This window comes from Nipponia nippon, unplaced genomic scaffold, assembly GCF_047370975.1.
Source record: "Nipponia nippon isolate SJK-2023a ecotype South Korea unplaced genomic scaffold, ASM4737097v1 scaffold_1, whole genome shotgun sequence".
NCBI lineage: Eukaryota > Metazoa > Chordata > Aves > Pelecaniformes > Threskiornithidae > Nipponia > Nipponia nippon.
The window spans coordinates 91,724,642-91,740,769 of record NW_028262290.1 but is presented as its reverse complement, the minus strand read 5'-3'; the positions used below and the strand labels follow the sequence as shown (position 1 = coordinate 91,740,769).

General features: G+C 43.8%; 1 protein-coding gene across 2 annotated transcripts in view; it reads right to left on the bottom strand.

Moving 5' to 3' along the window:
* Positions 1-14,417, bottom strand: part of GMDS (GDP-mannose 4,6-dehydratase) — a 431,344-nt gene extending 416,927 nt beyond the window's left edge. For both annotated transcript variants that reach the window (XM_087762225.1, XM_087762234.1), the window contains exon 1: positions 14,074-14,417. In XM_087762225.1, coding sequence (XP_087618351.1) covers positions 14,074-14,178 — 105 coding nt within the window. In that variant the 5' untranslated portion in view covers positions 14,179-14,417. The remainder of the gene's footprint in view (positions 1-14,073) is intronic.
* Between the last annotated feature and the right edge of the window lie 1,711 nt (positions 14,418-16,128).

Genomic DNA, 16,128 nt, shown 5'->3' with positions numbered 1-16,128 from the left:
AACTATATTTTAATACATAATCTCCAAATAGTTAATATCCAGAATTTGCAAGTCGGTTTTGGACATGATGATTGCCAAATAGGACTACACCTCAAAAGACAGTTTGGTAAATGCTGCAAGACAGAAACTTGGTAAAGCAGAAGAAACTGAGAAATAAGAGCGTGCGATTTTCTATTTTGGCATATGTTCTTCAAGAATTAGAGGTATACCAAAGAAACTGTGTCTTAATACACAGTTCACAGCTATAGATCTTTGTAACTTGGCCACCATTTGCTTAAACACAGAACGGCATTAACAGATTTATATGTTTGAAAATGCACCATTTGAAATTCTTCAAGCAAGGAAATCTGTAACCGAATAATAAGCAGTGAGTGATTAGCCTTGTGCATGCACAAAATTAAATCCTTCACTTATGCTGACACGGGACCCATGTCTGTCCCAAACATGAAAAATGCGGCATTTCAATAAAACGTGTTAAGGATATACTACTGAAGAGGCCCTGCAACAAAAGAACATTATCCTTTAAATACAAAACAGAGTCAAACCACAAACAGAATGCGACCAGAATCCAGAAGAAATTCTTGCCAGTGTGTTTTGATGCATCAGGCATACTGCAGTGATTCTGGATTTTATTCTATTTAGCTATCAAGTTTAATTATGACAAACATTACAGACTAGCTTAGAAGGGTAGCACCCTTGACTGCCTCACTGTGGAAAAGCTGTAATGTCTCTTAGTTGTTATATTTAGTAAGATAATTTAATTAGTGAATTTTAATAATCTGATTCCCCCACACACTAATATATAAAAAGAGCTATGTTTCTTCCACATACATAATGCCAAAGGCAGTATAGTCCTACCATAAAGATAGAACCAAGAATATTTTTCCTCCTGGCCTTTCCTACATCTTTTCCCCTTATCCCACATTTAAATGAAGCCTCCTCGGTAAGATAATCAGAGGAACATGTGGAACTAGAAAGGTTTGAAGGCAACACACCTGACAAATTCTGTAGATTTATAAAGCCTTCCTTCCTCCATCTTTCCCTCAGTCCCAAACATGCTAGAGGGAAAGCTGAACACACACACACAAAATGTTAATCTAAAGGGAAAACCCCCTATCTGGACTGTTAAGAGCAATCTTTTAAGCCTTATTGAAAGTTTGTTTGGATTTTTTTTTTTTAAATTTGAGTTGATAACTAGCCAATGTCATTCCCCTAAGTTCAAATTATTTCTTAGGGAAAGCAATTAAAAAATCATTAAAACCACCCCCACTGAAAGTCAAGAACTGGTCAGGATCAAACTGGCAACATTATTTCACTCAGCATATTGAATTGCTCACAAGATTTCAGACCTTCATTAGGAATGTGGGCTCGTACTTCCTTCAAAAGAATCTCTCTTTAATGGACTTTTGGCCACCCTCTCCCTTTTCCTACCATCCAGGGATATAAACTGGCCCCATCCTGTCCTTCAACACACACAGGCCATACAGTAGGTGCCAACATCTGTAAGTAATTATAGGGAGGTTTTACAAGGGGAACATGGACAGTTGTTAGCTTACACTGAAATGCCACAGTCTCAGTGAACCAGAAGACAAAAATACCTGAACTCTCCAGAGAGTTTTGGAAGCAAAGCCATTACATTTTTGGCTGGAAGTATGGTTTAACATCAAAGTCACAGTATACACGTGAGAGCGCAATGTAAGGCACACCAAGGCCAAGCAAGGTGGAAACCAAACATGCTGGTCAGTCCCTCAAACAGAAAGCCTAGAGGGTCAGGGATGGAGAAGACAGCAGCGACAATGGAGCTGCAGTAGGGTGCAGAGGGTGCTCAGGAGGCAGGTAGTGATTTGGGAGTACCATTCCTCTTCAGATCAGCTCCAAAACAGCAGTCTCACAGGAGCAGTACCTGTAAAAGCACTCAGTCCCCATTTCTTTAATTGCATATACACGCATTTACTGCACAATATGCTCTTCTTACTACAAGAAATGACACAGGTAATTAAATTTTGTCACCTTTCCTTATCCTATAGAGTGCTTCAGGTAAAATAAGTGCTTCTTCATTGCAAGATGAGGTGCTAACTCAGGACAACACAAGCATAAGCCCCATCAGGCAGCCACCCTAAGCACTCTTCACAGTCAGTGGAGCAGATATGCATATAGCCAATACAATTCACAGCGCCAGTCATCTTATCCTAAGGCAGGCACCTGCATTTGCTCAAATAAGCCTGGGCTCTCAATCAGATAGAGGGTTCTCACCAGAACAACTGCCTAGACAGCTTGCTCAGGTGTAGAAACAGTCAAGCAAAAAGGTTCGCACCTGAGATGACAGAATCCATCACCAGTAACATGGGCTTTTACAAAGGAAATGAAATGGCTTCAATTAATTAGTGAAAGTTCACCATCACATTTTGAAGTCACACCAAGTAATTCCGAGAGAAACTCAACCTACTTAACCAGTGTCAAGAGTAAGCTGTATGTCTACCACTGCAAGTACTAGTTACAACATTAACTGATAGGGAAGTTGTATATTTCAAATGCATGTGTGCACTCATTTCCTGCTTTACACACCTTCATATTCACTAAAAGTAACTTAAACCATCATTTTACAGTTCATTCAATTTATCAAAATCAAAACTATAGCGTTATTGCTTAGGGAAATTCAGTAGTCTTAAGGTTCTGTTTGTTTCCAATGTGCCAAGTCTGTGTTACGCTTCCCTTTAATCGATCAAGACAACAGATAGATGCGAGATCCTGAGATATGGTTAAAACTGACAGAGTTCATGTCTGACAGAGCTGAACTGCACTGTAAAGGAATTAGCAGTTAGTATTTCCCCATCTGAGTTACTTTCCAATTTTAAGAAAGTCTGATCTCTCATGCTGTTTAAACAAGAAAAGCAACAGGCGATGTAATGATTTGAAATTATACCTACATTTCACAAATCAAAAATCGCAGCATAATAATGCATTTCCACAAAGGTGTTTTTTATAACATGACTAAATAGTGATCCAGCATAACTGCAAGAGTACGAAAGTACAAAGGTATTACCAACAGAAATGCAGCAAGTGTCATTTTGGAGACACAGCCAGTATTAAGATTCCTATTTCATTCTTGAATAATGAAGAACTCCCAAATTAGCAAAAAAAATCCTCTTCTCATTTTAAAATGCAGGAAAAGGACTGAAACAGTTGCACTATATATTCAACTATAAGGGCTGCAATAAGAGCATAGGAACATTTAATGCATATCAGGTGACCTTCAGAATTTTAAGAAATCAAACACACAAAGCAAAACCACACAGTTTTAAGTTTTCAGTCTCAGATCAGCTGTGAGTATGACTATTTCCCTAAAACGGGCTGGCAAGAGCCTAAACTGAAGTTTAACTCAGTCTTTATGATTTCCTTGCCTTCACATCTTCAAGAGTAATTCTCCAATTTAATTCACCTTCAGAAATAAAACGATGTATGCTACTGAGCCTGCAGACCTACAACCACAGAGGCCCTGCTGCTGTTCAAAGGCCAGCCAGATTCTGAAACGGCTTCCAGCATCACTGCAGACATTGAGGGGAAAAAAACGCAGCAACTTGTAAGCAAAGAGGCTGCGAAGTTCTGCTGGTACAGACCAGGTTTGGGCTTCAGCAGAGCAACACTTGACCAGTAACAGCCAAATCAGCACCAGCACAGAAGCTTCTGGGCTGTGTCTTCTTAAGCATTCCCATGGAACACAGATACCTCACAAAACCACCTAAAAGATAGAAGAATATAACATCCTGCATGCAGGTCTGAAGAGCTCTGCATCCCTTTTATACTGTACATCTTGCGGGATTTTAATAGTATTTTAATTTCAGAAGCAAGCAGCACACTAAATTTCAGCAGGAATATGTTGACAGACTACTACTGTGTGATCATAGGAAAAGTTACACTGACATCAAAACCACAATTATTTAGTGGTATGAAATGCAGAAAGTATAGCCAGAAATTTCAGCATTTCAAAAACAAACCTGCTCCACAGTAATGATTATGCTTTTAGAGAGCAATATCAGTGCTTAAGGAGGCAAGGACACCAACCAGCAGCCAAAGATAAAGTGGCTGTTCCTTATCTTTCTAAAAGAAATCGCAATCAAGAGGAAACTATGGATCACCACCAGTATCACTGATGAAGCCAGCCATTATTAATGCATCTAAAGAGATCCTGCATGCATGAACCAAATGTTAGGAAAAAAGCAAACAAAATAACCACACCCCATGACAGCATGCCTGCAATTTGACAAGTAGCAGACTAAACTGTCAGATGTTGTTTCCCATTTCCAGAATAGCAGCCACAGAAGTACACAGGTAGGGACTACGATAGCAGTCAGAAGGGACTACAATAGCAGTCAGAAGGGACTACAGCATATCAAACTAGAAGCATAAAAATCAGAACCAGGGTATCTATAGGAGCAGTCAGGAATATTCCCTGCCTGACTTCAGGTTTTATTCCCTTCTAGCCATATATAGCATTCTACATGCCTTGGGAAAGGCTTATTTCCATTCATAAGATGGTAAATATGTTCAAGCTACTTCTGGCATGGGTTCAGATGTTGTAGGATACAAATAAGAGAATTGTCTACTCTTTTCAAGTTGCTATGTGTTTTCTGATTTTTTTGGGTGGCACAGTTTGGGTGGTTTAAGGCTTCCATTGCAGTATGGTGACATGCTACTTCAAAGTGCCTATGAATACACAAGAACAGTTACAGTAGACCTGACAGCATATCTATTACCACATACTTCAGCACTATCCTGGAAGGTGGAGCTTTAGAGATTTGTATGTGACACGCAAGACATTCAAAGAACATCTCCTCAGGAACCTGGAAGTGGAAAAAAGTCAAGAGGCACATATTCAATAGCTAGGCAGGTGTCAGATATGCAGCAGAGACAACATATCTCCTCATTACAGCAAAAGCACTCAACTAGACATTTAACATGGCAATTTTTTTTTCTTTCTGCATTAGACTTCACCACAGGCTGTAAGAATTGTCCTTTGAGAAGAACTTCCAAGCAGCAATAAATGGGTCAAATGACAGCTAAAGCAAAGCCCTGCAGAAACCTTTTATAAAATTTGACTGTATCTTACCATGTTTAATAGTTACTCAGATTTTTCCAAAGCAAGCCTATTTTCTTCCTGTTATTTCAAAGGTGTTCAGGCACAGAAAATACAGCACAAACTAGTTTCTCTACTTGGAAACTCTGCAAAAAGGCAAGATCTGTGGCATCCCACACCCAAGGCAAGTACATGTTTGTGGCTGACACACCTGTTGGATCACTGTACTTAGCTAAGCATCACTACAAAGGTGTTGTGATATTGTCAACTTTAACTGACCAATTTAACTGCACAATGCAAGCTGTACCATTATTCAATGCAATAGAGTTGTCTCAGTGTACAGTATCAAGTACTCTTCAACGGTACTTACCACTGAACTAACTGGAACCAGATCATAAAGTCAATGGACATGTCCTTAGACTTAATTTGGTTACTTTCAGATAACATTTTTGAGTTAAAGCAAAATTCATGCTTCCCATTTAAAAAAAAAAAAACCACCAGACTTTAACAAGAAATACTCATGAAGAAGGAAGCCTGCCTTAGGTATACTACTTTGTGTGTATTTATGAATAAATGAAAAGAAAAATAGTTGTAACATTTACATTGCACATGAGGAAGTTCAATTGCTTAATGACATGTAAAAAGCACAGGTGACAACAGATAAGCTAGTTTACATCAACTTGTTTGGCAGGCTTTACAAAACCTTCATTATGGATTTAGATTGTGAAGTCTATGCACACCCTAGAAATGGAACAAGTTATAGGGACCTTCCAGTAATAGAGAAGACTGGAGAGGATTCTGCTCTTTCACCTCACCTCCTATAGCTTTGCTTAATTGAAAATTTTGGACATAACTGAACCCCTCAGTTCATATACATATGACCCAAAGGAATTCCTTAGCTGAGATCCTGAAAAAACAGTCAGTGAATTTATATGAAAGAAGCAGGAGGTGACAAAAATAAAGAAAAATCTTTTATTTTGCTCATTTGGCTAAAAAGCAACCCAAGTAGCAAGAAGAGATTTAGACCAAGAACGAACACACACCTGTGAGAGAGGAAATTAGACATCTACCACACTGCTGACTTGCTCTTGTATCGTTGTTCACCTAGTGCTTCAAGCAAACCATGTTTTCCAAAATAAGACTGAGTTGTGCTGCAACAGTGTAGGAGGAGAAGCAGAGCCAACAAGTTTGTAAGAACAGAGACTTAATCAGGACTCTACTCCAGACCCAAAAGTCTGAAGAAGCTGGGATAAAGTAGCCAGAAATTGTCAAGAAAGAGAAAGTACTTCCTGCCTCACAGACTAAATGAAAGCGTAGGTAAATGCAAAGAAACTCAGCCTCAGTACTCCTCAGAGAAATAAGGTGTGGGCAACAGGAAGCACCACCAGGATGAATACCAGTATCACAACTGCACTGAAAAATCTTTTATTCAACTTCCTTGTATTACAAGAATCAGAGTGGTAACCTTTGATGTGTTCTTCACGCAGGCCATCAGCAGGTTTAAACACTCAGTTTTCCTTGTCCTTCTGCATAGCTATCTATTTTCTAAGAAACTGACTCCCTTGTGCAGAAAGCTCAACAGCCAAAAGGATCTGAAAGAGAATCAGAGGAGAAGAGACCAAAAACTTAGTGGGAAAGGATGAAGTCACAGGAAAAAGGTTTTCACAGGAGTTCTCTCTTCAGTTTGGATTGGCTGTAGGTACATAGAACAGATGATGTTTCAACTCTTCAAAAACTTAGGATAGAGAAATACAGGTTCTGTCTACACTGGCAGTCACCAATCTTCATTAAATTTAAAACCCACAAACAAAAAAACCCCAAGACTAAGCAAGTAGCATGCTGCTGGCAATGGGATATTCTGCTCTCCTTGTTGGTCTGAGCAGCAGTGGCAATAGCTCCCTATGGCCATCCACAGCATCAGAAACTTTCATGAGAAATGTTGCTTGCAGGAAGTCAGCTTCCCAAGCTGAAATTGGGTGCCATGCTTCTATCTGTTTCATATCTTAGCACCTGTGTCACAGGTACACATCACAGTATACAGTACCTTATAATTCACTTGCTGTTCACAATGTTTTTCAATCCACATCCTGTACATATCCTGTTCAAACAGAAGGAATCAGATTGCCTGCACTGGTCCTTGAGTTAATACCTGCTAGCTGAGCCAGGCTACCAGAACTTCCCTCTCCAGTAAGCAACTAGAGAATAGACTTCACTGGCAGTCACAAACATTGAGAAAAGCTGTGCAAAGATGGAAAGAAAAAAGGGAAGTTAATACATCAAGACACATGAACTAATCCTGTATCAGCCATACTTTTTACCACGACTATCTTCTAGCTCACTTATGTTCAAACACCACCACCAACTCTACTATTCTGAAAGGCAATGGAATACAGCTGGGCTCCTCTGGGCAGGCACAGAGAATAGCCAACGTCCTGGACTCCCAGTTGTTGGAGAAGACAAAAGCCTGCCAGTCTGCACATATTGTTGTAGGGTATGAAAGACAGCCGAGAGAGCTTTAGCATTGGACCACGTCCTTATAGATTCCTTTGGTAAGAGGTCAATGCATTAGCTGAATTAGACTATCTGGTAACCCTCCTCCCTTCAAAGGGGGAGCCAAGACAATCAAAATTCAGGCGTCCTTCTAAAAATAAAACCTCTGTTTTCAGATAATATTCTAGTCTCCTATTTCAGTATTTGTTACACTATTTTTCAATAATACACCTTTTTACTCAAGAGTTTTGGATGAAACTTGATAGCAACGCTTCTTATTTATATCCTGTAAAGGGAAAGACCTGGAATTATATTTTAGGCAAGCTTGGGTTTCATGCCGCAGCCACTATTCATTTGCTGCAGAGTTTTCAACAAGCTGCTTATGCCATCTTGTCACAAATTGCAGGTGTTCAACTTCTGATACTGTGGAGGACTCACAGAATCATACAAGTTTATGTTGGAAGGGACCTCCGTGAATCACCCAGTCCAAGATCCCTGCTTAAGCCAGGATCAACCAGAACAGGTTGCTCAGGGCCACATCCAGTTTGGTTTTGAATACCTCCGGGGACAGACATGCCACAACTTTTCTGGTCAGTCTGTTTCAGTGCTTGACCACTCTCACCATTTAAAACAAAGTAACCCAAAAAAACCCAAACAACACACACCCTCTCAAGTTTAAATGAAGTTTTTGTATTTCAGTTTGTGCCCAAATTGGCGTTCCTACATCTCTGCATCCTCAAACTAAGATAAGGATGTTCAACACATCTGAAATTCTCACTCAAGACAACTCTTGGCTACTCAGAGACAGCAATTGAAATAGAATACCTGGTTTCAACCAAAACAGTATTTGTTTAAATGAAAAGGCAGCAATACTAATATTTAGCTTTAGCCAGAAACCAAGACAATATTTGTTTTAATGAAAATGCAGCAATGCTAATATTTAGCTGTAGCCAGTTTCAGCAAAAGCTATCCTATTTCTGTGCAGAAAACCAATCCTTTGGATTTTACCCTTCACCTGGCAAACCAATGTCTTCTCTCTGGTACAACAGGCTATGATGTTTCTCTGCATCTGCCTTTCAAGTATACACACACTCCCCAGCGACAAAAAACTCCCACCTCACTACCTGATACTTAGAAAAGAAGCTTTTCAGAAAAGTTGTTTAACTGTTTCCTTTACAACTGTTCTCCAAGAAACAAAGTTTTTAGCCACAGAGTATCAAGAGTTTTATAGTCACACTCCATACCAGCTATGCATTACTTTTTTTTAAATGCTAAGCCATGAGTCATGTTCTCTTATTACTGGTAGTTTGCCCCACAGAGTCTGTCTTGCTTGGTTTCATTCTCAACAGCCAGATTTGAAAAAAAAAAAAAACACACACAACCAAAAAACCAAAACACAAAACTTAACGTCAATTCACAACAGCAAATCTTACTTTCTCAGTATCTTTTTTTCTGCCTCTCAATAGAGCTAGCCTTTCTCAAACTATGAGCTGTAACACCTGCATAAAACTTGCAGTACACATGTATAGGGGTTTGTTGCATTACAGGAATAGCAAAGGCCATAAGCAACTGATTGACCTTCTGATACCAGAAACAGAGGCTTACCCCACATTCTACCTACATCAACCTATTAAAAAGAATGTTCTTGCATTTCTGCATGCACACTCACTTGTCAGTCGTATTTACACTATCTTAGGGTTTGGTTGAAACTTCTGAGGCTGCTACCTTAAGTTTTGCCAAATGGCAGTTGAATTTGACAGAACTGCAGGCAAGGGAGCAGAAGCTGGTGTTAGTACCGATGCTGTAAGAGCTCTCACAAGGCAGAAACACAACTGCTTTCTTCATTTACAATTTGCAGTAGCCTCTAGCCATGTATTGACACTTGAGTTAGTGCATTGCTTCATTCAAAACTTAGCTTTATAAGTGCCTGTTGAGTGATCTTGGTCTACAAACTCTTACCTTACTGTCTCTTCAAGTAAAGCAGGACAGCACCAGACAAGATAGACATTATTCACTGCTCATAATCCAGTGACTGAGGGGGGGAAAAGTAGAAACATCAACATATAACTTTGTCATTAGACTCAGCCAGAGTATTTCTTGGTATTTCTCCAAGAAGTCAAATATCTAAATACTCTTACAAGCATCAGTATACAGAAAGACAATCAGACTGATTGCAGTGCAATCAGACTTTCTGGAAAGATATTTAAATGCAACTTTAACAGACATTTAGTCACAGTGCCTAGAAAACAATGCTGTCAGAGTACTGCTTTAGTAGCTTCCCCAAATTAGAGACAAGACATATCTGCATATCTAGAATTAAATTTGTTATTTATACTGGTATTTGATTCAAAACTCCCATTTTTACAGAGTAATTCTTCAAGGTATCAAAGCTTGAGAAGTCCAGCACATCTATTTTGCATTGTGAAAACACTCTTCCAATAAGAGTCAAATTCTAGTTTTGTAAAAAAATATTTTCATTTTAATACACACAAACAGGCCTGTTTCATTTGAAATACTTTTCCTTAAATAAAGAAAAGTGCTATGTATTACTCACAAGTAGCCTACCAGCAGACCAATACCTACATGACACTTCAGAAATGTTTTATCCATCCAACCACAGCAGTTGCCTTGCTGTGGAACTCATTTTAGCAAAACAGTGAAGCATGGTTCATCCCACTGTTGTGGTGTGAGAAAGGAGATAAGGGAAATCTCAATACTGCAAAAGGCGTATACAACACCACTGGCTGCATACTTAGAGTCTCTTATCAGTAATGCAAGTGGTAGAATGATACTGATTTCACTCTAACTCCATGGGTAAATGCAGAATTTTTAGAGGTTCATTTATCTGCTTTGATTTCATAGAGACTAAGGTCCAGCCCTTGCAGCCAGAATGCCATTTGAGTCCTGACAATGCAATTATGGAATTTGTTTTCCTTTGCAGGTTCACCATGCATACTCCTTCTGTTATTTGTCCAAAGGTCACAAAATCACCTTCCTATCAGTAACACACTCACCCTCGCAGAGACCTGTCCTTTCAACATCTGGTAGCTAGAAGAGAAGCAAGACACATGAACTGGTTTTGTGAACTGGTGCAGTAAGCTGGCACACAGCACAAGCCTCCAGTCACTCACGATACAGAACTTATGCAGACAGCCCATCTTCTTCTGGCATCCTGTAAAGTCTTATGAATCCCATCAGAAGTTCATAAATCAGAAGTTACAGCTGTGCCACATCTCCATGGTATATTTCAGTTAAAAGCTGCATCATCAGTCAATTGCCCCATTGTCAAAATATAGCCCTACCTGAGCTCAACTCTTTCTCCATCATAGCAGAAACAAAATCCCATCTTTTGTCAGTGGAAAAGATGGACAATCCAGATGTTCACCGCTATACAGAAGTTCTGAAAAATAAAATGAGTTGTCTGATTTCAACACTATGATTAAGCACACTTGCTGTGGCATCATCTCAACTCAGGAAGGGCTGCTACAGTTCAAGCAGCACCTTGCTTGGCCCAAGAATACTCTAAAGACAAAAGCACAACTCTGTATTTGCCTAAAATTGTCACAGCCCAGTTAGCTCAATACTTATCTCCCACCTACCCTTGTTCCAGGAGTCAGGCACTACAGGGCCTTAGTTCAGCAAATACTCTCAGCATACACTGGCCACATGCAAACAAAAGCAGGTTCCTTATACAATGCAACTGTGCCAACTTGCTTTTAAAAGAGATTTGCTGTAGCAGAAGGAGCCCAGTTTAAATAAGGGGAGTTTACCATCCAATTCTGTTCTGTGCCTTCCTCAGTCTGAAGGGATCCAAGCCTTTATCTCCCACCTTGAAAGAGCACCAGTTCCAAGGAAGACTGTGAAACAGACCAATTCTCTTTAGCTCAGTAATTAACATAACTACCTGGGAAAGACAAAGCCTGAGCTCTAGCTTCCAATTCAGCATATTTGTACATTTTACACATGGTAATTAAGTTTAAAACCAGATGGCACTAGGATTTTCTCCCAGGAGGTGGGACATGCAAGTCTGCCTATTCTCAGGTAAGAAACAGAAACCAGGTCTCCCATTTCTGGGTGAGGCCTCTCCAAATAAAACAAAAGCTATTATGTAAAAATAAAGGGAGTGGAAGAGGGGCAAGGAACAAGTACTACAGTGACTTCCTTTAAAGTTCATCTAAGAGAGGGATGAGGATTCCTAGCTGCAGATCTCAAAATGGTGGAAGACTGCAGGACCCCAAAAGAGGCCACCCTCAACATAAAACTTCCATGCTAAGCCAAGAATTGGTACAGTCTTGTCACTAAAGCATCCAGCCTCCCTGGCTAACTTTCAGGCAGCCCAGGCCTTTACTATCTCTGGCTCTCCACACGTTCCAATACTAAATAATATGCCTGATAAGCTTAAATTAGGATGGAAGAGCTGCTTTGAAAATAGAGAAAAATAACATAGAGAGCACAGTACTGAAAGAATCAAGGTGTTGTAGCTACAGGCCTCTAACTTACTATCTTTTATGAAGAGAAACGTATTTCTGTCAACAAACTGGAAGACTATTCACACAGCACCAAAGTAGTCCTTGGGAAAGCTCTGACTGTGCTCTTGCTAAAAATAAACATCAAGCAAAAATGTCAGTATATACAGATTATTAGTTTTTCCTCTTCTCAGGCACAGTAACATCACCTCATCAGACAGCCACTTGGAGGGGTTTCTTCAGCCCACTACTGGCAGGCAGAAGAGCACACACCAAAAAGTGTTGTAAGAACACACAAGAACAGACATAATGAGGTAAACCACAAACAGCAGGTGAATGTTCAAAGCATGGTGCAGGTTTTCTTGGATAACAGATGAAAGCTGCTATGACACTATATTGCCTCTGGATTTACTCCCTCACAAAAGGTCAGGTGGCTCTTCTACTACAAACAAAAAAAAGAGCATTGACTACCATTGTCCAAGAGGGAAAGAGCAACATGTTTGTTTTGACATGTACTTTTCCACAGTGCTCATGGCTTTCTAAGCAATCCACACCAGGACCTCAAGTAGATCTGCAAGCATACCAGGACAAGTCACAGTTGAACGGGAAGAAGTTCTTCCATGTATGAAGCCATCACGGATTAAATGCAAGCCATAAAGGAAAAAAGCTGTTCCACTGGGATTCTAAGATGAGTATTAATGCTTACTATGCAACATTACCTACTTAACAGGTTATACCAATCATAGAAAATACATTCTGTGAGCAGAAGTCATTCAGCACGTTCCAAGAGATAAGCAACGTGCAAGCAGAGCAGTTTTTTCCAGGCAGCAGGCAACATCTACATTGCAAATAAGGTGTTCCTCAAATATGACTAAGTATGTCCAGGACAGCTTTCATTTATCACCCACTTGCTAACAAAGACACAACAATGCAGACCTCTGTGTGGGCAAACAATCCAAAAAAATATCTAAGCTGCCTTTTAGGAGTGCAGCAGCAAAAGCTACAAATTGCATACATCAACACTCCTGCAGGTCTCACCAGGTTAAAACTCACCACCGGAACATCTTTTTTCACAGTGCAGAAGTTGCTCCAAGAGAAACTGTGATTTTTCTTTCCATGCCACTTTTCTCCTGCACCTTCCACTCAAAGCACCAGGCCTCTGAGAGCATCATTATCCCTATGAGTAATACAGCCAAAAAATTGGAGACTGCAATGAACGCACATGAATACAAAACAAGCGGCCTGGGGAGATGCTTTTGTCATCCATTCAGGTCTGGGTGTAAAGCAGTTACTGAGTGTAAATGCATGGCTGCCCAGTATGTCAAAGAGACAGGTGACAAAGAGCCCCTCTGAGAGACAAGCCTGCTCAGATCAAACCTGACTGCAGGCTGCCTCACTCCTGCACTGGTACCACCACACTGCTACCTTCACCACTTCAGACCATCAGGATGAAGAGTCCCCACATTGGCTCCTTGTACCGTGTGGCTCCTTTCTCACGGACGCTCACGTCACACCTCGGCGCAGGTTTAGCTGATTTCTTAGGAACTCCTAGTAAAGGTTACCATAAGACAGACCAAAGCCGAGATATAGAAGCGATGCACCCCCCTCACACACACCTAGTGAAAAAACCACCGCAAACCGCCGGGCAGACAAGCCCCAGCCACGCGTGGGTGAGGCCAGAGAAGCCTCTTCCCCCGGGGCGGCCCGCCGGCCGCCGAACCGGCCGGGGGCTGTCAGAGGGAGCTCCCGCACGCCGCGGATCTGGCGGCACCAGCCCTGGGGGGAAGCGGGCACCGGGGACGGGGAGAGCCGCCCCGTTGCAGGGTGCTTCGGGGGCCGGGAACGCACCCGCCCCGCCGGGATGCGCCCCCGGGGAGGGGGGCCCCACGCCGAGCCCTCCACCTCCCACGCGCGGCCTCAGTCACGGCTGCCTACGGGCGCCTCGTGGCCGGTCCCTCCCCACCCCCCCCGCCGCCGGGAGCCCCGCGATACGCGGCCCCCGCGTGGGGAAAGCCCGGGAAGGAGGGGAGCCCCCCCCGTTACCTGGCCGGTGATGCCGGTGATGAGAGCCACCTTCCTGCCGTTCACCTCTTCGCCGTCGTCTCCCGCGGCGCAGGCACACGCCGCCTCCGCCGCCGGCTGTGCCATCCCGCCGGCGCTGGCGGGCGCGGCCCAGGTGTGGCGATAGCCCGGGGTGGAGGCGCGGCCGCCGGGGGCAGGCTCAGGGCGCTGGGGGCGGGCACGGAGGGGAGGATGCCTGCCGCCCCGAGCGCGCCTCGCGCACGGGCTGCCGCCACCCGGGGGCTACCGCTGCCGCTCCGGCCGCCGCGGCATCTCCGCGCGCCCGCCGCCGCTCCCGCCCCGCGGCTCCCGCAGGTGCAGCCCCCCCGCGCCGCCGCCGGCCCAGCCCACGCGCAGGCGCGCACCCGCCAGACAGCCCGGGCTCGCGCTCCGCTTTAGCCGCCCCTCCCCTCGTCTTGCCCCGCCCCGCTCGGCCCCGCAGCCAATCAGGAGCCCCGGCACTTCCTTAAAGGGACAGGAGACGCAGCTGGCCGCCCGGCAGCGTCGCAGCGGCGAGTGTGGAAGCGGGCGCGGTGATTGGGCGAGAGCGGGCAGCGGGGGGGCGTGGCCTGGGCCGTGGCGGCGGAGGAGCGGAGCCCCCAACTTCCTGACCGCGTGTCGCGGAGGGGCTTGCGGCGGCGCCACGTGAGAAGAGCGGAGCGGGCCGCGGACCCGCCCCTCCCCGGGCGCCGGCGGCACGGAGCGCACAGCGCCCCCTGCGGCGTGGAGGAGCGGGCGGCGGCGCCGGAGGCACCGAGTAGGGAGAATTAAGGCCCGAGGGGGCGGAGGCCGCCACAGCCCCTGGGCCCATCGCCGCCCTGCCGGGCCTCCTGCCGGCTGCGTTACACATCAGGGAGCAAACCCGGGAGTGCCCCCGCGGCGGCAGGCGGCTCCAGATGGAAGCTCGCTCCCTGCGAGGCGCGGGGTCCTCCAGCCGTCGGGCAGACCAAGCTGCGCAAAGCCGGTCCGCCTGGGCCTTCCCGCCTGCCGAAGTGCCTGCTTATACATGGCCCAAAGCCTTCCGGAAAAGGGATTTGTAATAAATATGTCCCCTCCTGGTGAAACACTGACTCGGCGCCCTCTTTTACCGCGGCAGCGTGTCGCTGCACCCGCAACGAAGAAGGGGCCTGCCCGTCTTCCACTCTTAATCCCCGAAGGCTGTCACGCCAGAGCTGCGTCATTGCATGCTTGGGTGGTGGGCCCTCTGCGTACCCGGCCAATCGTGTTACCACAATTGTACTGTTATTACGGCTTATTACAGCGTGTGGTCAAAAATTACTTGGTGTCACTGAAAGCCCATAACATACTTAAAAAAAAAAAAAAGTGAAGCGTGGGAGCATATTGCCTTTCAAGTGGAACTGTACTCTGAAATCCTGAATGCTTTTTTGCACGCTGCTCCCCCCGCTCTCAGTTTAAATCCCCTTGTTGCAGCCTCGTAGTCTGTGATGGAATGAAGAAACTGTATTGTGTCACGGTTACTCCATCGCAAGATGTCATCCCACTTGTACCATTTCTGCATCTTGTTTCCAAAGCCTTTTCCCAGGCACATGCAATTTTATAAAGTTTGGCAACATTGGCTACTACTTCTGCAAACTGATTTCATTCCACTAGTGATTGCTTTCTAGGTGTACGATCTCAGATTTGAAAGAGAAGAGACACCACAAATAATATGAATGCCACCCTCTCAGTTTTAAAATTACACTGGAGACATAAAAAGACATAAAATTCTGAGATTTTTCAGGACTCTGCGCACCAGAAATAAGGCACAAAACTTACTTCTATTTAAAAATTTAGGAGTTGAGATTAGAGGGAGTTAGGAGCGAGTTTTCTTTATTTACATATTTATATAGATCATTCCTTCTCCTGCTAGATCAAAGCTGCATAAAGCAATGCATGAGCTACAACATTACAGTTTGTCCTTTATGTGGCCAGATAAGCTTGCCATTTCTAGCTTTCACTGGCAGTCCATTAAATGTACTCCAAAGTAAAGCTTGTAGGGCTGACAATACAAGTCCCGAAGCTGGGCTAGAAGAAGAG